Source organism: Lygodium microphyllum, chromosome 23 (assembly GCF_053477565.2).
Source record: "Lygodium microphyllum isolate KBCC chromosome 23, Lygodium_microphyllum_v1.1.10, whole genome shotgun sequence".
Lineage (NCBI taxonomy): Eukaryota > Viridiplantae > Streptophyta > Polypodiopsida > Schizaeales > Lygodiaceae > Lygodium > Lygodium microphyllum.
Window position 1 is genome coordinate 106,840,863 of NC_141157.1, and position 19,864 is coordinate 106,860,726.

Consider the following 19,864-nt stretch of genomic DNA (forward strand, 5'->3'; position numbering starts at 1 on the left):
AGAGAGAGAGAGAGAGAGAGAGAGAGAGAGAGTGTGTGTGTGTGTGTGTGTTTAGGTTCTATAATGAGAGAGAGGAGGAGGGGATTTTAATTAAAAAGGGGAGGGGGAAGAGAAAATGATAGATTATAAGTGAGAGAGAGGGGAGGGGAAGGTGTTTTAATTGAAAAAGGGAGGTTTGGAAAAGGGGGTAGGTTTGGGAAGCCTTCTAAAAGTTGGGGGCTTTCCATACCTACAACCAAAATAATAGAGTAGAGTAGTAAGATGAGAGAGAGAGAGAGAGAGAGAGAGAGAGAGAGAGAGAGAGAGTCTAGGCCCTACAAGGAGAGAGAGGAGGAAGGACTTTTAATTAAAAAGGGGAGGGGGAAGAGAAAATGAGAGATTATAAGTGAGAGAGAGGGGAGAGGAAGGTGTTTTAATTGAAAAACGGAGGTTTGGAAAAGGGGGTAGGTTTGGGAAGTCTTCTAAAGGTTGGGGGCTTTCCAACCTACAACCAAAATAATAGAGTAATAAGATAAGTTAAGGATATATTAAAATAATATAAAAGTTGCAAAATGTGAAATCCCCTAAAAACACCTTGTTTGTCCTTAGGTGTTCTATAGTTGGCCCCCTTATCCTAGTGCAAGAATCATACATGCAACATTAAAAGGCAGAGGTCCCTAGTGCCCGTGCCTTTATTGGGTACGTTACCTTAGATGTTTGTGAGAGGCTAATTGTTTTTAGCAGTCTTAATGACTTTAGCTGAGTAAGGGCCGGTAAAGCAAAAGAGGCACGTGCCATGCAGGTATGTTGTACGCTTGTGTCAGGATGATAAAATAAGGCATGTGTAAATGCACTTTAGTGTTCATGAAGATACGTCTTGGCAGCTGGCTGTCACTGTCCTTGCGTAAATGAATTGACGACAGCAGGCCATGGTATCATGTATGCCTGCCTGCAGCCTGATTGATTAATGGAGATGTTGGAACATAGTTTTCAGTACTGCAAGTAATCCCATGGTCTGGTTATGGCGCATCCTTTGTTGCTGAACCTCAGATTTCATCTGCCAGTACCCTGTGCTTCACAAGCCTTGACCAGGTATGGGATATGCTAGCATTTTAGCCAAAGTTGTCGCCCTATCTGCATCATCGGCTCATAATCTGTATGAAAACCAAAGATTACGACTCTTTTATCTGTACGTAATCTGTATGAGAAATGCCCTAACTGCATGATCTGTATCTTTGTCATAATCTGTATGTAATGTAATGCCTTGAGTCATTGTCATTATCTTGAATCAGTGGCATGAACTCTTTCTCATTTTAATATAAGGATACGCTCTTGTTTAACAAAAATCTTGACTCCCAGTTGTGGAGCAGGCGTAGTGCTAGTTCAGCTCTGTGTTGCTAGTTTTGCACAGATGAGCTGAAGCAACATCATGCGTTTTCAACACTTCTTGTGCAAGTGCCCAACGCTGCAGACATTAGCGTGTGCAAACTGAAGCCTGTGCTTTCATGAAAAACAGCAATGATGAATGGTTTTCACAATTGATGTAAGGTGTAACAATTAAAAGACCAATTTGCTCTATAATTCCCACATTGTGAATTACGACAATATTATGAGCTTTTGCAAAGGAGGAACTGCATATCTAGCTATGTGCAGTTGGAGGGGCAGGGGGACTGCCAACCTGGGGTGAGGCCCAGCAGCTCCCTGCCCCCAACCACAACTAGCTAGGAATGCGGTGCCTCCTGAGAAGTTTATGATGTTGAACACTATAGGGAAAAACAAGGGAAAAGAGCCTTCTTTTCCACATGAGAAAATGTTAAAAACTTATTGTGAGGGGTAAGGATGTGACACCGATGGTGGATGAAGGTAGGGAACCTTATGATCCTTCTCGGCAATTGACATGGTTTTTTGAAGATACAGTTCAAGCCAATTTTGACAAACACAGTGTTTATGTGTTGTTACTATTGCTACTATCATACTTTGGCATGATATGCCTCTAGACCAGCTCTTCTTACAACCACTGCACTTTCTAGAGAGCAGCCAAGCCAAAGCTGGAGATGTCTATCTTTGTATTGTAGTTCGTTTCAATATGGGATTTTTGTCTTGCATTCTACCTTATTGATGTGTGTCCTTCAAGAAAAAACAATCTAGAGAAAGATGTGAGAATTCCCCTATTCAAAGCTTTGAGGTATGTGGAATTGTACTGTCCTACGTAATAGTCCCATTGGACATGAAATGGAAGACAAGTTGAGCAAGTCTGGATCCATCTCTTTTTCATATTTCTTGTGGTTGTAATTCTTGTTCTATACTCTCTCTATTGGAGGTAGCATGATCTCTCTAATTACCCTCCATGGCTTCTTTCCATCAGTCTTTAGATTTTTCGAGTTCTTATCCTCCTCTTTTTCAAGATCAGTTTTCTCATCCCTATCAAGAACTAGGAGGATATGCTATTGTGCATACTTTGTGTTTGTGTGATCAGGGCTTGTGAGCAAGCATTTGAGATGTGAGTAATCTGAGTAGGGCCCAAGATAAAATTGGTTGTGACCAGCATGTCCAGGACAAATGTCATCATGATTGAGGACGGATGATTTGAGAGAATGAGCATTCATGGTTCATATCTGTACCTTTGTTGTGGCTTGTAGGCTACTGTTCTGAGTGGAGACATGTTTGAGAGAACAAGCGTGCATAGTTTGCAGCCGCATGATTGTATTTGGGATGTGAGTACACTGAGGACTGAGGATAAAATTGGCTGTGACCAGCATATCTTGGATAACAGTGACCATGATTGAGGACTGAGGAGCTGAGAGAATGAGTATTCATGATTCATATTTTGTACCTTTGTCTTGGTACTTTTAGGCTACTTTCTGAATGATTGTGGCTATCCATGACAGGGGATAACGATCTAGAAAATCATTTCTTGTGGGCTGGGTGGATGTTTCCACATGGCCAGGCCTTGGATTGGTTGACTGTACAGATCGGACTGCTGCCATGGACATCAGTTTCACCATGATTTTCACCTGGCTGTTGTATGCCCTGCCTCTCTATTATGTCTTCTGCCTCCCTTTAAGATCAAGAGAGCTTGCTATTCAAAGCAAGATTATCTAACTTTGTGCCCCCCTCATTGGATATGCTGGTGTACTCGGGTTTGTATTTGTTGAGATATTCTTTCCCCAATTCACATAAGCTTTCTGAAAACCAAGACATCATGAATGATTGATTTACTTATGGGAGCTACTTTATAGCTAGACTTCAGAGATTTCGTGGGGGGTTTTCTTCATTTTGAGAAGGCATGTGATTGAGTAAATTGGCAGTTCCTAGAGGGATTTGTGTCTGACTGTGTGACATGGATCTCCAATAAGTTTTACTTGCTATGATGTAGTATATCACTTCTTACTGGATTATTTCTTGGTCCAGGTCAAGTGCGTGTGTGTATCTTGTATGGTCAGGGGATGATGGACGCCCAGCATAAGCAAGGCAGTTATTCTTGTCCCCCTTTTCAAGCGGGTTAGGCATTAATGATCCTGCAATTCAAAGTCAGGCTCTTCTACCTTTCTTTTCTCTTTGGTGGTTTATATAGCTTGGAGTAGAACCATTTTACTCTTTTGTGTTGTATTATTCACACATTCTGGATGGTCCTTAGCACCATCTGTGCATTCCTTTCCTTTCTTGGCAGTCATAGACCCTTCCTGCAGCTGGATGATAAATTTATTGTCAGCTATATTTTTTTCAGCACTCTCCTTAATCAGACGTGGAAAGAGATTTACAACCCTTGATTTGGAACCCTCTCATTGTATTGTCTCTGGGCTGTAGGGTCATTTACTGTTTCTGATTGTTATCATTTCTCTGATTCTCGTCTTCCATTCTTTTCCCTCTTCATGGCTTTCAACTGATGTTGGAAAACTTTGAAATGGATATATTGACCTACTTGGCAAGATGATCAAGCCCTTTCTTCTTTGCTTTGGAGTGGTATTTTTGTCCTTTTGCAGATACTAGGCTCGCTATATTTGTTGTGGTCATGAGGACTTCTCAATCTTTCTTCTGTGACCAGCTATGCTGCTACACATGAGAAACAATGGTGGCCCTCACCCTTAGTTTGGTCAAATGATTCTTGGCACCTATTGGTCTTCAAAGAAGGCCATTATGTATTTGCAAAAGAATAGTTCTTACGCATTCTTCACACTGGATTGAATCAGCCAATTTCTGCACAACCTGCTTGGAATGTTTTGAGTTCTAATATCCCAAGCAGTGATTGGTCATGAGTGCATTCTCTCTACTTAATGCAATATGATAAGATTAGTCAGTTCTTATCAAGGTAAGGGCATTCAACAAGATATAGGTATGCACCCCCTGTGAGCCGTCTGGACACATTATCTATTTCTGATAGAGTAGGAATATGGTATTTATTGGAATACTTTCCCATGATGGTCATTCCCTCCCTACCTTGTCTTACAGGCCTTGTTCTTTTGTATATATTCTAGTTACTTGCTAAGAGTGGCCAGCGTAGGGTACTGGAGTTCTCTACTGCTTCTGTTCATTTGACTGTTTGCTTTTAACTAATAGATGGAACTTTTCAAACAGTGATCACAAAAGCAAGATGTTCGCCATTAAAATTTCCTTCTCCAATGTGTGGCAGCCTGATTGAACGTATGATATTTGGTGATCTAATGTTAACTTGTGTCTACTCATCAATAACACGTTTAAGGGTGCACTATTTGTTGGCTTCAGATATTCTGTTCTTTTGCTATTTCTAGTCTATTTGTTTTTATTTTTTCTGGATTAGATTTATTGCAAGAAAAATTTACAGTAGACACTAAAAAATTTATATGTGACAATGCTTACCTTTTAATTGCAACTATGCACTCTGCAAATCCTGAACAAATTTCTAACTACTTTCACCATCATTTTACCTTCACTTTTTCTGAAGCATTCTTTCCTGCATTGCTGGAGGCTAAGACAAACCATTGACATGCATCCATCCTGCAGTTGTGCACTGACTGGAACCCCTTCTATGTTTCTTTGCAGATCAGCCTTGGATGACTGAGATTGATGAATGGGATTGTTCCAAATTGTTTGTGGATTGAAGAGGTCTGAGTTTTTTGGTGGTTGTGCTATTGTGTAGACGTTTTTGGCCTTTTGAATCATTTCCTATCTCAGGCATTATGGCCTTGTCAAAACACTTGATGATAGGAACTCTCTTAGTAGGCTTAATTTTGCTCAGCATCTGGTTTCTTATTCCATTTTCAAATATGATACCAAAGGGTCTTGGTTTCTCTACATATGTGGCCCCGTTTGACACACAAGCCGGAGATCTCAGGAAAGCTGAAATGATAGAACCTTTTGCTGGGAATGAGACTGAAATTGCTAAAAAAATTGGCAAAATAGATGGCGAAACTGATGACCAAGATAGTAAAGATTTCAAAATAGAAGGGGATCATACTAACTTTGACAGTGAACAGAAGCCTGAAACGCACCAGGTTGTAAAGTCAAATGAGGAAAAATTTGCCAAAATGCAGAATGATACAGTTCATAATCTAACTGAGACAGGAAAAACAAACTGTGCTTTTGCAATGAGGAGAGAAGGTGAAAATTTGAAAGATGCACCTGTACGAGGACAAGATTCAGAAGGAGCTGACACACAATCATCAAATGGACACAACATGGGTGGGATGATCCCATTTGATTGGAAGTTGTGTAAATGGAAGGGTGCCATGGATTATATTCCCTGCTTAGACAACAAGGCAGCAATAAGGAGGCTGCCTTCATTTCGGCGTTTTCAGCATCGTGAAAGGCACTGTCCTTCCACAAATGATTTCCCTATGTGCATTATCCCCCTGCCTAAAGGTTATAAACTGCCAATAAAATGGCCCCGCAGCAGAGATGTGGTATGCTTTTCTTACCAGTAGTACATCTACTCAGTGGTTGTAGATCTCCTTTATGTTCTTGATGAAAATAACAATGTTTTATATCTGCAGATTTGGTTGCAAAATGTTCCTCATACTAAGCTTGTTTCATACAAAAAAGATCAAAATTGGGTCAAACAAAGTGGTGATAAACTTATTTTTCCTGGTGGTGGGACACAGTTCAAGCATGGAGCTTCACAATACATTGACAGCATTGAGGAGGTAAGAGTCTGCAGTAAAAACTTTATACCATTGGAAAATAGAAGATTGCTGATGCATAACTTAAAGAAGAGCCATCTACTAATTGTTCAAGTCCAACCATGTGCAGGCGTGATAAGATTTACATGCACTTTAGTTGTCACATATTTTTCAGAATATTCAGACAAATAGTCTTGGCAATAGAGTTCTCTATTAGCAGCAAGTCAAAGCATGTGTACATGCTACTTTAATTCAAGGAATCTTCTGTCTAAAAGCTTACATTGTTGCAATGTATTTGCTCAACAACATTTGTGTTTCTGGTGATATGATGCATTTTTCTGAGATCTGAGTCTTGGGCTACAGGCCTTAGTCTCACCATATGTTCAGGTGCCATTTTGACAAAAAGTATGCTCTTGTTTATGCCTTGTTAGATAAAAGCTCAATGCTCTTGTTGTGATGCCATCAGTGAAACAGGATGATGAGCAGTATTGTGACAACATGAAGAATAATTGTTTCATTACTTTTGGCTTGATTTTGAAACACTTTAGATTTTTGTGATGGCACCATTGGTTTTTTGCATCTTTTGACATGCTTTTTTTTTTTCAACTTAAGCCAGCATGTGCCAGATTTGGCTTGGGGCAGTCATACACGAGTGGTTCTGGACATTGGCTGCGGTGTAGCAAGTTTTGGAGGATATCTATTTGATAGAAACGTTCTCACAATGTCATTTGCCCCAAAGGATGAGCACGAGGCACAAGTTCAGCTTGCACTTGAACGTGGGATACCAGCATTCTCAGCTGTCATGGGAACTCAAAGGCTTCCATTCTCAAGCAACTCCTTTGATTTAGCACATTGTGCTAGATGCAGGATCCACTGGCATGGAGATGGTATGTTATGGCCTTCTGTTGTGCAAAGAAAATTTGAATAATTCTACTCAGGATTGCAAAGGTTCTAGTGTTTGGTTTCTTTAGAGATGAAAATGAGAATCCTTCACAACTCTAGGTGGGAAGTGGTTGATGGAGGTAAACAGAGTCCTGAGGCCTGGGGGCTACTTTGTCTGGTCTGCAACTCCAGTTTATCGAAACCGACCTGAAGATATGGATTTTTGGAAAGGTTGGTTCTCTTCCTCTCACTTAGAATTGACAAAGTTTCACTGTATGATGCATAGAGCTTGAGAAGTAGTTTTTGAAGAGTATAAAAGGGAGCTTACATTAGAGCTAGGTTGTCTTGTGACAGTTAAGCCGTTCAGGATTAGGTTTTTCCATTAAAAGCCAGTTTGTGCAACCCGAGCACATATGTGTGGCATTATTCATCATGGTCTTTTGAGCACCCTACTTTCATTCAATCGTTAATACATTGGCTTCCATTTTGTGATTATCATTGTGCGTTGATGAGTTCTCTTATCATCTTTCATTCTCAATCAATTAATCATGCAATTACCCCACACTTGGGCCAACAAGCTTGTTTTGTTGTTTGAGGTTCATTAAACAATGTGAATTTAATCCTAGCTGACATGTTGAGAGCTTCCTTTTGTTTGACATGTTATGTAGAATTTTACTGATGCGATTACTTTTGAGGTGGTATATATTTGTGCCACTTAAAATTTGTTTGGAAGGTTGTCTGTTTCTGTGTCAGCTTTTTCAGTAGAAAATCATGAAGATGTTTCTGATATTTTTGGTGTGAAATGGACTCCAAATGGCAGCCTAATCACATGGTATAATTGGATCTTATGATATGATGTTAGATTCTATGGTGTGATTGACCAGTAACTTTGAAATGCAGCAATGGTAACTGTGACAAAGTCCATGTGCTGGGACCTTACAGTCAAGGCAAAAGGCCTCAGTTCAGGTGTTGGTTTTGCGGTTTATCAAAAGCCAACATCAAACTTATGTTATGACCAACGTGCCATGAATGAGCCTCCTATCTGTAATGAAAACAAAAATCCAGATGCTGCATGGTATGCTGAAAAGTTGAATATATATCTGTTGTTGGATCATTTTCAGAGTGTCTGAGCTAAGATGCATGCTTGTGTTTGAATAGGTATACACCATTAGAGAACTGCATGCAAAGAGTTCCAAATGATAGGAATGTCCATGGAGCCGAATGGCCTCTTGCTTGGCCTGAGCGACTAAACTCAACACCTGCCTGGCTGAAAGGAGCCAACAAGACCCTATTTGGCCAATCAGGAGATCTTGAGTTTCAAATGGATATTGAACACTGGAGCAGAGTGTTTGAGACGTCTTACCTGGCTGGTCTTGGTATCAATTGGGGTGACATTCGGAATGTTATGGACATGAAAGCAGGATATGGGGGGTAAGCCACGCTCATATTAGCAGTGCCACTTCATTTATGTTGCTATTATACAAGTCCAACCTGTGCTATAAACTGCACCACATTTTGTTAGAACACATACCTTTGATCTGATTTTTGTTACATCTTAAAACATGTAGCTTGATCTGATTTTCCAGGTTTGCTGCAGCTTTGTTGAGGACACCAGCTTGGGTCATGAATATTGTACCCGTTCATGAGCCTGACACTCTTCCTATAATTTTTGATCGTGGCCTTATTGGCATGTACCATGATTGGTGCGAATCTTTTAGCACATACCCACGTACATATGATCTGCTACATGCTAATCACCTCTTCGAGCAGCTGGTATTAAGGTGAGCTTCTGTTAAACAACCTCTTTCTCCTTGTAACATGCATCTTCATCAAGGAATTTCTACTCGATAGCCTCTTTGCTATCTTGTAACATGCACCTCGACGAAGGAACCTGTGATTTTATGCTGGTTTTTTGTCTTGTTTTGACGTTTAATGTACATGGTCACGGTTCTAAATGTTGCTCATGATTTTATGATCACTATGTACTCTAATGACGACAATAAAATCTTGTAGGCCTTGTCAGCCTTAATGTGAGTCACGTTGATTGTTTGGCCAAGAGAGCTTAGTGCTTCTCTCATTGATGCAATCAGCTCTAATGGAGTGGTGCACATAGAGCTGAATGGGGAAGTCACTGAAGAGATTTCTCTCATTTGGTTCCTTCATCAGGGATGCCTCCTTAACAGCAATTGGTGACGACTCTTAATGCTCTCCCTATTGGATAAGCTCGCAATTGGTGGTGATATTGCTGGTCATTCTTTGTACCTTGATAGATCAAGGCCATTATCTGCTGGTCATTCTTAGTACCTTGATAGATCAAGGCCATTATCATGGTAGAAAGAAACAAGCCATGATATTCTAAAAGTTAGAACTAATTGGGCACAGTGGATTGGTTGGTGTCATGAAGCCGTGTTGGCTCAAATAATAAAAGTGAAATGATAAAAATGCTAACATTAAAAGAAAAAAGAAACACCATGATATTCTAGAAGTTAGAACTAATTGGGCACAATGGATTGGTTGGTGTCATGAAGCCGTGTTGGCTCAAATAATAAAAGTGAAATGATAAAAATGCTAACATTAAAAGAAAAAAGAAACATTCAAAATGATATCATCATTAAAAACAATTGAAAATTATAACATTAAAAATGATTGATATGAAACATAAAAAATGAATAATATTAATTATTAAGTTAGCCACATTTATTAAAAAAATTGTTTCAGGCATGTGGGGAAATGAGTGAACTTGAAATGTTTTCCCATGTCGAAATGTTACATGGTAGACCTTTCTTGTGGAAATGCGTTTTGGGCCTTCCTTTTAGTTTTGGCGTTTTGGGTCCTTCCAAGAGGCATTTCAGGGTGTTTCTCGCTTATATGATAGGTATCTAAATTGCCCATGTCTCCAACCTATAAGCTCCATTGTAGACTAGTTGTTAAATTTTACCACGATGAAGGTCTATCTACAAGTATAGAAGTCATTTGCAAGATAGAGCGTCAATGTATAGAAATCGTACTAGTGATATTGCCCTTTCAATAGCATATCTCAAAATTGAACTCCACACAAGCACCACTAAACTTTACTCCCCAGACAATTGGGTTGGTCACAAAGGAACTTCATGAGCTTGAAAATTGATAGGTTGATTGTTCGTGATCTCAATACGAAGTAATAGCAATGGCCATGATCCTTGGCATCCTTATGGACTTGGTAATGACTATTCAGGTTGAAAATTATATTGTATGAATGTAATTGTTCATGGTCTCAATCTATTGATCAAGCTCTTCCTTTTGAGAGGATGGGAGGACTTGCACACTTTTTCTTGTTATGCAAGATCCTTTAGCAAACAAGTCTAAGGGTTGGGAAGTTTTAGGCTTTAGCATAGCCTTGCTAGACTTTCAAAAGAAGTCAATGAAACATAGAGTGGGTGTTACTATTTTTATGATGTTGAGAATAAGCCATTTGAGCAGTGCACTCACTTTTTGAGGGTGCCACTAGTTGAGATTGCACATGTGACATGTAACTTGCAAAAAATTAATGGGTGGATAGTTCTACATAGGCCTTATAAATGTAAGATGAGACATATGTTGCATGTATTGGTTCAAGTGACCTCAAACTATCTCAAATTTAGCCAAATGAAACAATACATCATTCATTATAGAGTTGTGAGATTGTAGATTAAACCAATTTAAAGGATATCATTTCAAAGTCTTTTTTAAAGACATCTTGAGGAGTGATTTGTAATTGATGGTATTTATACCCTTTACTCCACATAGAAGTTCATATTGTTGTTGAATTTTTCATTGAGTAACAAAGTGCATGTGGTGATTTACTAGATTCAATGAAGCCCTTCAAAAGATAGTATTGAAGTTGCTTGGATATCTTATCTTTCTCTTTGGCCCATGGTGAAATTGCTATGGTCAGTAGAAACAAAATTACATTGTAAAGGAGTGTACCTCTTTATTTATTGATGACAAGTGGAGAGGATGATTGGAAGCAAAGCTAAAATGAGATTTACATTGCATTTAGAGGTTATAAAAGTTCACATAGGTCTTTATAGTTAGAATTCTTAGTATGCTATCTTGTGAAGGATGATTGGGTGGTTGTGCTTAACATCCCTAGTGCATATATAAACCTTCCATGAGTGATTATGTCCATTTTGATACCAAATAAGTGCTTTTAAGAGTTTCTAAAGCATAACAACATGTGTGTTTTCTTCTATGCTCAAGTTTTGAAGTACTTGAAGAGAACGTTCCTTCAAATAATGTTATATGGTGCTATCTTCTATGGTTGATAGGATAGCCCTATTTTTTTTTGGATTTATGAAGCTTCGAATCTTTACTTTACAAAGTATTGTTCTTATTATGCTCCTAACGCAATGGCGATGATTATAGATGCAAACCATTGTACATTGTGTTGGAGATGGATCGAATCTTAAGACCAAATGGGTGGGTCATCATCCGTGACAAGTCTAGTGTCTTGGATGAATTGCGGTGTGTTATTGAGTCTTTATATTGGGATATTCAATCAACTTACAATCAAGGTGAAGAGGAGGTTTTGATTGTGAGAAAAACATTATGGAGACCAGAAGAAACAACTTGAGATGAAGGATTGAAGTTGGAATGGCATGCTTATTTGTTGTACAAGACTTTCACATGTCCCAAATATGCACCACACCTCATTTTTTGGATTCAAAAATCATGTATACAAAAAGAGTTACAAGGTACAAACAAAATACTATGGAAAATCATGACTTTGGGTTGAGTTTGGTTTTGGCTTTAGTCCCTATGAAGAAAGAGTGCATAATATTGTATCTTTTGAAAGAGATGCATTCCACTCTTGGAATACATTACCATGAAAGAAACATTGTAAAACCTTGATGCATATCTTTTTAGCAACCATTTAAACAATGTAAATGATTTTTGCTACCTTGTAAAATTTTCATGGTCACTCTTAGAATTATATTAGATGGCAAGTGACGCTACGTTCAAGTGATCACAGAACCTTTCTTTTAGGTAACTTAGCTTGTCGACTTGACAATGTCCAAGCATGTGCTTTTGCTTGGAGAGAATTGCACTTACACAACAATACATGGTATGAGAAATTAAGCAAAACATGTATTTTTGATCCATTATCATATGAGACAAATGAACAAAAACATATTTGTAGGGCCATCATCACTAACTATTCATGAGCTTTAATGAAATCTAATGAGCTTCCTTGACATAGGTTGCATTTTACTTGGTGGGTCATAATGTGATTCAATGAAATAAATAGCTCAATTGTTTATCAAACCCTTCAAAATCCTACCAACTAGTATCACTTGTTTAGTTGAATTTTACTCTTAATAGCATGCAGAGAACCCAATAACTACATTGAATATGCTATTACACAATATAGAAAATACATGTCAGATGACAGGGATTGAGTGGGTGATAATGTGATTTAATGAAATAGAGAACTCAATTGTTTCTCAAACCTTAAATGTCCTATCAACTAGTATCACTTGTTTAGTTGATTTTCACTCTTAAAAGTATGCAAAGAACCCAATAACTATGTAGAAGAAGAAGAGAGTTTTTGCTTGTAACAACCACAACCATGCTCTCTCTTTCTCTCTCTATTATATATATATATGTATGTATGTATGTATGTATGTATGTATGTATGTATGTATGTATGGGAGTTCATACTTATAGAAGTTAATGGCACCTTGAAGTGGATTGTATGTGAATCTTGAGTTATGTCATTTCTTCTTATACACTTTTGAGGCATCTTAGAGGACATTAATCAATCGCACGCACGCACGCACGCACGCACGCACGCACACACACTCTCAAAAGAGAATGTAAAGAAAGAGAAAAGCGGGCCCAAAACTTGGTTATTTGGGGATTGTCCAAAACAAATGATGAGATTGCACTCTCTTACTATGAAAGTCTCGGAGTTTTTTGGTAAGCATTTTGCCATGGTAGATGTACTTGTCTTTGGTGCTCAACGTATGGGCAAGAAGAAAGATAATGAGAAGGCAAGAGCCATTGTTTGCACTCTATCGGATGCATGCAAGAGAACTATACTTTTAGACAGTAGTGGAGTATATCTCAAAGGAACGGATTTTTATGTAAATGAGAATCGTAACCCCATGCAACAAGAGGAATGTTGGAAGCAATACATTAGGTGAAAGAAATCTAGTGATAACACTTCAAAGGATGCATAGGGATGTGCGACAACCCATGGAAAGTGCGCGCTTGTGAAGGTGTTGTTTTGGAATTGTAGAGGGTTTCCATAGCATAAAGGTGAAAGCATTAATGCTATGGTTGGTGATGCTAACATTGTGTTCCTTGCCAAGACATGGGAGCGGGAGATATGTAGAATTCCGGATATCCTAGGGTACATAATTCATAGCACATATCAGCCACATGTAGGAAAAAGAGGGCAAGGAGGAGTTGCATGCATATATAAATGCCATTTGGAAGGAATGATTGATGTATGTAAAGTAGACCGACGTAAGTTGTACATATGGATTATGCTCAAGCACACTACACTGATGTACATTGCGGAATGTTACATTCCACATAAGGAGTCCCCCTTCTATGCACGACATGAAGTGGATTCACAAGAACCTCTTGAAGATTTAAGTATGGATATATACACATATATGCAACAAGGACATGTGATGGTCTTAGGTGACTTAAATGTGCGTATTGGACGTATGCAATTACAGCCCATAGTGCGTGATGAGCTAGACAAGGAAGAGGTTGTGGATGTAGATGCATGTTGGTGTAGATAGTCTGAGAATACAGACATAAATGCTCATGGATGTGCTTTGATGGATATGGTTAATGTTTTTCACATGCCAATATTGAATGGTATGAATTGTTTCCCCGATACTGAAGGATACACGCGCTACTCAGTTAGTGGAGGTTCCAATGTGGCAGACTATGCAATGGTACACATGAATGATTTATGCATGATCAGAGAGTTCTGGTTAGGTGAAAAACATCCAGAACCAGATCATATAGCTTTCAACTTGACACTTAATATTTGCCACCATGTAGGACATGTAGGGGACACAGTAGGTACTGGTGCATTCTGTGTTGATGTAGATAAGAAACAAGCATATGTTGGTCACTTGGATAGTCTTATAAGCAATCTTAGTAAGAGCAAATGGGCTGATCTAAGAGAGGCAATGTTAAATACGGTTATGGAGCTTTTTGGGAAACCAAAGAGCAGTCACAAAAATGTCAAAGGATTGCCATGCAAGAGATGGTTTGATGATGAATGTAAGGCTGCACCTAGAAAGTTGAAAATCCTCCCTAAGGGACAAGAATGAAGTGAGGTGAAAAAACGATAGAATGCTCTCATGCGTAAAAAGCGATGACGATATGTAGAGGCCAAAGAAAGTGAAGATGCTAGGGAGTTTGAGAAATGTCCAAGGCAAGCATGGAGAAAATTGCAAACCAAACGGTCAAATGTTATGGGGGATTTTACAGATGCTGACATGCTATCGTATGTTACAGAACTTTACCGGGATAAAGGGTACAGTCCATCAAATGTGATGTACATACACAGCCATTTAGTGCTCTGCTCACTTTAGAAACATTGGAGGTAGCCCTCAACAAGATGGCTAATGGAAAAGCATGTGATACTTTGCAGTTGAATGCAAAGATGTTGAAATTGACAACAAAGGAGACGAGATTGTTTATGTTGTATGTGATACATCATGCTTTTGCATATGGTTTTCCCCAAGAATGGCAGGAGAATTGGATACAACTGTTGTATAAGGGACGAGATCGCAATTTGCTCACAAACTACCGCACAATTATGGTTAGTTCAGCCATGGCAAAGCTATTCAGCACTATCCTGAAAATACAATTGAGTATATCGGCAGAAAGTAATAACAAATGAGCTTATGGACAAGTAGGTTTTCGCCCTGGTCATAACACCATAGACCATTTGGTTACTTTATGTGTAAACAAGGTTGCCCGCTCTCCCCTACATTATTTGGTTTATGCATTGATAAGCTAGAGGAAATACTTCTCATGGCTATGAATGAAGACGAAGCCAAAAGCCCGCATATTGGTATGTTTGCTATCTTACTCTTGCTTTATGCAGATGATGTGATCTTCTTTACATATACTAGGGAACATATGCAGCAGTTCATGGGGATTCTTGAACGGTTTTGTCACGATAGTGGTTTGACGGTGAATGTATCAAAAACAAAGCTAATGACTGTGTGCACCAAGCAATCAAAGACCCCACCAAAAGTACATTATACGGAAAAGTCTATAGAGGTAGTATCTACTTTTAAATACTTAGGGATTGAGATACTTATATCCGATGGATGGCATACATGTGTGGAGTGGCAATTAGCAGCATGAAAAAGTAAGTATTATCACTTTGAAAACGACTGCAACCATACTAATACTAAATGTTGGAAAATATGATGTATGATTTTTGATGCATATGTTCTACAAACGGTATTATATGGAGTGGAAGTGTTGTGGGGGGGGGAGCATCTCCTCATCTACATGGAACGACATTGAGAAGCTGCAAAAAGCTTTTATTCGTAGACATTTGGGCATCAAAAGCACCACACCATATGTACTTATGCTTTTGGAAATTGGCCATCCGCAAATTGAGGTACATGCTATGATCCGAGTATTGAGATATGGATGATAGTAGGCTTCCCAAGTGGGCATGGGATGCTAGCACACGCCTATAGAAAACGTGGAAAAGTAAAGTGCTTTCAACAGGATGGGTGTTGGATATGCAAAAATAGTTTAAAGGGTGGGGAGTGGATAGATATCTAGATATGGCATCCGAAGATATATGCATGGACACATATCAATCAGACCTCTTATGAGCGTATCAAGCAAAACATCAAAGTAAGGGAGAAAATGGCAAACTTGCTTATTACAGTATGCATATCTATTCTGCATGTTGGGAATCCTACATGCAGGTAGAGGAACACACGCATCCAGACATAGCCAACCCACTCTCAGTGGTATTTAGACGGAGCATTGCATGGCTTCGAACTCGATCATACACTTTATTGATCGAGACAGGTGCATGGAGTGGACAGGCAAGAGAGACGAGGTTATGCAAGTTGTGTGGACTACAGATTCTAGAATAAGAGGAGCACATGATTATGACATGCCCAACATATGTACACATACGGAATGACTTTGGTATCCCTTTATAGGGGTCACTCCATCAATTTTTGACCACTACTGTATCGAAGTTAGGGGCTCTCATCACCCGCATGTTACACTTTCGGGAGAACCACGATGCATAGATTGTTCTTTTACCATAGCTACCTCTTTCCTACCATGGGGAAGGAGAATCATTGTATATCTGGAAAGGTCCCATGGGTCATAATTTGGCCTTCCGTGGATGATAATAAACTACTCTATTCTACTCTCAATAATGGGTAATCATGCAATTACACAATATAGAAAGTACAAGTTACATGACAAGGATTGAAGAGACTATGTAGACCTTGCTAGTTTGGGTTTGTCAAAAACCCATTCTCTTAAATGCATGGAGCCCTTGGTAACCAAATGCCCAACTCCAAACAATAAGGACCATGTGCATCATGTGACCATGCAAACTAGAAAAGTATGATGAGAGGCCCCCTCAGCTATAGTACAAAAGAAATAGAGCCATTGGAAGTGTTATGTCTTTAAATGATAATATCACGTGGGAGATCACCCATAACATATACCAAATAAACACTTCACATTAAAAAATAGTTGTATAAAGCCAACCCATCATCACCACATGTTCCCATCAATCTCTTCCTACTACGAGGTTCTTAATAAAAAAAACTTTTATCCATCAACCATGAACTATCCTTGATAAGCAAGTGATAGATCTTATTTGGAATGCACTCTCTAAGATTTTCTTATTCTTAATTATCCAATCAAGTTAAGGGCTTTTCAAATCTAGAGCACCAAAGGGTTGCTACCAAATCAAAGTCTAAAATAATTACCCATAAACTCTAAGATTTTCTTATTGCTAATTATCCAATCAGGTCAAGGGTTTTTCAAATCTGGAGTGCAAAAGGGTTGTAATTAAATCAAAGAGTCTAAGATCATTACCCATCAATCATAATACCCTCTAGGCACATGAAACATCTTTTGCATATGAGAGAAACGACCATAGAGAATCGCTTGCAAGCTCTAGCACATTAGAAATAGAGGCCAAGTTGACCACCTTATTCAACTTGGTGCAAGCTTCTTGTTTTGCATCTCAAGAACCAGCTCTAGAAGTGTCTAGAATTTTAGCTAGAAGAAACTTGGCTACTAGTTGATTCTACTATTGGACCCCACAAGCTCTTCTTAAGTACAACTTTTCAAGAGTGATCGAGATGAGTCAATGACAATAAGGATTTTGGTTGTATGGACTAATCACATCATAAAGTACATGTCACTATGAGGCCTTAATATGAGTATTGCCATGCAAAATACCCATAGCTTTCAAACAATCAAACGATGGAAACCCAAGGATATTTCCCAACATATGTCGCTCAACAAAGTCCAGTGGAGGGTTGTGATGTGTCTCCACATCCAAAATTGCATCTTTGCCCATTTACTTTTTCTCACAAAATCCAAGTAATGATAGAATGTGTAAAGTCCTTTGTGCACAATATGAAGGTGGATCGCTTGACTTTCTACATGGCCATCTTCAACTAGGGTAGCAATGGCAAGTAATATGAACTTGTGCACAACATAATTTCCTAAGAAACCTTGAGGCACACATGAAAAGGCCATGCCTATGATTTTCAATAAAGAGGTTTGTCTACGACGTGAGTTGAGAATGCATTCAAATAGTTTCTTAGCAAGACTTGTAGACTCACAAGATATTCCAAGTGTTGGAATATTGCATTGTATTTCAACCTTTCTACGCCATCCCTTTACTGGTAAGTCTTGCTCTATGTGGCTTATGAGAGTTGATTTATGGGGATTAATGTGTATCATTGATGGTTGAGCAAATAACTCCTAGATATGCTTTGCTTTGTAAATATTTTCCCTATCGGAATTCAAGAACATAAAGGTGTCACCATTAAGGTTTAGCCTACTAATTCTTGTTGAGAAGTGCAAAACGTGCCAATTCACTCACCATTTCATCTCAAGTTATCTCTCATGGGTCTATCTAGCATAGAGAGGTTGAAGTAGCAAGGTAGGGTCCCCCTATGACAATGTAGTATCCTTTGTATTTGTTCATGGTGTCTCCTACAAGGGCTTGAACCAATAGTTAGACATGGGCGGCAAGCTCTACATCTCTTCGTGGTTGGTCCCCCATGGTGGGGATGTCAGTAGACCAAGGAGGGCTTCATGGTGGATGGAGTAGTCGATACTCTATAGAACTCCATGAGTGTATGTTGGTGTGTGGCTTCATGTCTCTACTTGTTCCTGTTGGGTGTGTAAGAGATGGTCTCTATGGTGGTGTAACTCTAGCAAAAGTAGCCCAAGACATCTTTGATTCAAGAAATCCATAATCCTGAATAGTAGCCAAAATCCCTCTCTAAACAAGCAATGAAACTGCTCTCAGATCTAGTAGTATTTTGGGCATCTGCACTAATAGCGCTTCTCTATCTCTGGCTTGAGTTGACTCCGAGGGGGTGGGAATTTGTGCCATATCTACTTGTCTTATTTCGGAGCTGGTGTGAGGATGTACTGAGTTGCCCAATGGCACATCAAATACCATGAGATAGGTGTGCATCCATGTATCTCAAAAAGCGAACAATAAAGCCATCAAGGGATATGTGTAGAAGATGATTCCAATAAGAAGCCATCTTCATCCCCAAATCCTCAATAGGTATCACCCATGTCTTTGCTATGTGTATCTAAATAATGTCCATCCTAATGATGTGGTTCAAATCCTCTGGGCAGCTGACTTCCAAGTGGGGCCAATCCAAGTTGTACTATAATGGTGGGAGGTGACCCATGTGTAATCTATGTAAATGTAACCATGCCTTTGTCCGAGCATACTAGCACTCAGTATCCCCCTGTAATGCTAGTTGTCTAGATGACTCTAGTGCTAGCGAGGAGTTATCTTTGTCTTGGCAAGGTCCAAAGCCCATGCAAGAAAGTCATGGTCTAGAAGAGGGCCTTTGTCACTAGAGGTTGTTTGTGAAATCATCAATACTAGGGGTCTCTCCATTTGCTCCCTCCCCTCATATATCTCCTCTCCACTAGGTAGTGGTGGCTGATCCTCTATGGCTCTCCTCATGTGGTAGAGGCTCGATCCCCATATGGGGCCCCCATATAGAAGTGCAGGTGTGACCAAAGTGTCAAAGAGCTAGAGCTTCATCCAAGGCTCTTGAAACCATATGCATGCATACTGGCTCTCCATCACTCCCAAAGCCGCATAGTCTCGTGTCAATCTATCCTTTGTTGCGCTCATCAAAGTAAATATTGTAGTCTTGAAAATGTAATCCCCAAGTAAACATATATTTGGACTCTAGCCATTTGCTCATTTCATGCTCTAGTATTGATCCATAAAGCTTGGCTAGCATGACCATCCTATAGTTCATAGAAACATGGGGTCTCTAGCTTTCACGGTTGCTACTATAGTATTAGTTGACCAACTTGCAAGGAAGCCTTCACATAGGACTCTATTGATGAGATGGACTAAAAGGGGTGCTAGGATGTCTCAAGCATGTGATGGGTGTTCTGCTACTAGTTTCCCCAATCTAGAGTCTATCGATGGCATCGCAAACCATCAATGTGTTGAAGAAGGATGATGTGAGCCTGCCCTCTGGTGGTTGGTACATGGGCAACGAGGGCTACCCATGTATATGGTATCATGCCATGTGGCATATGAGGTGATGCCTATATGGGCTTAGGGCACCTAGAATGCTTCCCATGCCTCATTGCAATCCTATCCCAAGAATAATTGATAAAACTCATGCTCCAAT

The 19,864-nt window shown here is 39.3% G+C and overlaps 1 protein-coding gene across 5 annotated transcripts; it reads left to right on the forward strand.

Annotated features, from left to right (window-relative positions):
• The first annotated feature begins 673 nt into the window (after nucleotides 1-673).
• On the forward strand, nucleotides 674-11,912 carry LOC148016591 (putative methyltransferase PMT23). Of its 5 annotated transcripts, XM_087663570.1 has the most exons (10): nucleotides 674-781; nucleotides 864-1,071; nucleotides 4,999-5,858; nucleotides 5,949-6,098; nucleotides 6,691-6,961; nucleotides 7,077-7,187; nucleotides 7,857-8,031; nucleotides 8,115-8,387; nucleotides 8,543-8,737; nucleotides 11,340-11,912. In XM_087663570.1, exons 3-10 carry the CDS (start codon nucleotides 5,136-5,138, stop codon nucleotides 11,545-11,547), a joined length of 2,106 nt encoding a protein of 701 aa, XP_087519696.1. In that variant the 5' UTR covers nucleotides 674-781; nucleotides 864-1,071; nucleotides 4,999-5,135; the 3' UTR covers nucleotides 11,548-11,912. The 5 variants fall into 5 exon arrangements, with proteins under 5 accessions (XP_087519696.1, XP_087519697.1, XP_087519699.1 ...); XM_087663571.1 differs by lacking the exon at nucleotides 674-781 and having other exon boundaries at nucleotides 836-1,168; XM_087663573.1 differs by lacking the exons at nucleotides 674-781; nucleotides 11,340-11,912 and adding an exon at nucleotides 8,970-11,333 and having other exon boundaries at nucleotides 836-1,071.
• The last annotated feature ends 7,952 nt before the right edge of the window (nucleotides 11,913-19,864 follow it).

Excerpts from the sequence above, each read along its gene's own strand:
- LOC148016591 (XM_087663570.1), top strand. The coding sequence starts at position 5,136 with ATGGCCTTGTCAAAACACTTGATGATAGGAACTCTCTTAGTAGGCTTA. Across the intron at positions 7,188-7,856 it reads AGATATGGATTTTTGGAAAG|CAATGGTAACTGTGACAAAG; the intron begins GTTGGTTCTCTT and ends TTTGAAATGCAG. Across the intron at positions 8,388-8,542 it reads ATGAAAGCAGGATATGGGGG|GTTTGCTGCAGCTTTGTTGA; the intron begins GTAAGCCACGCT and ends CTGATTTTCCAG.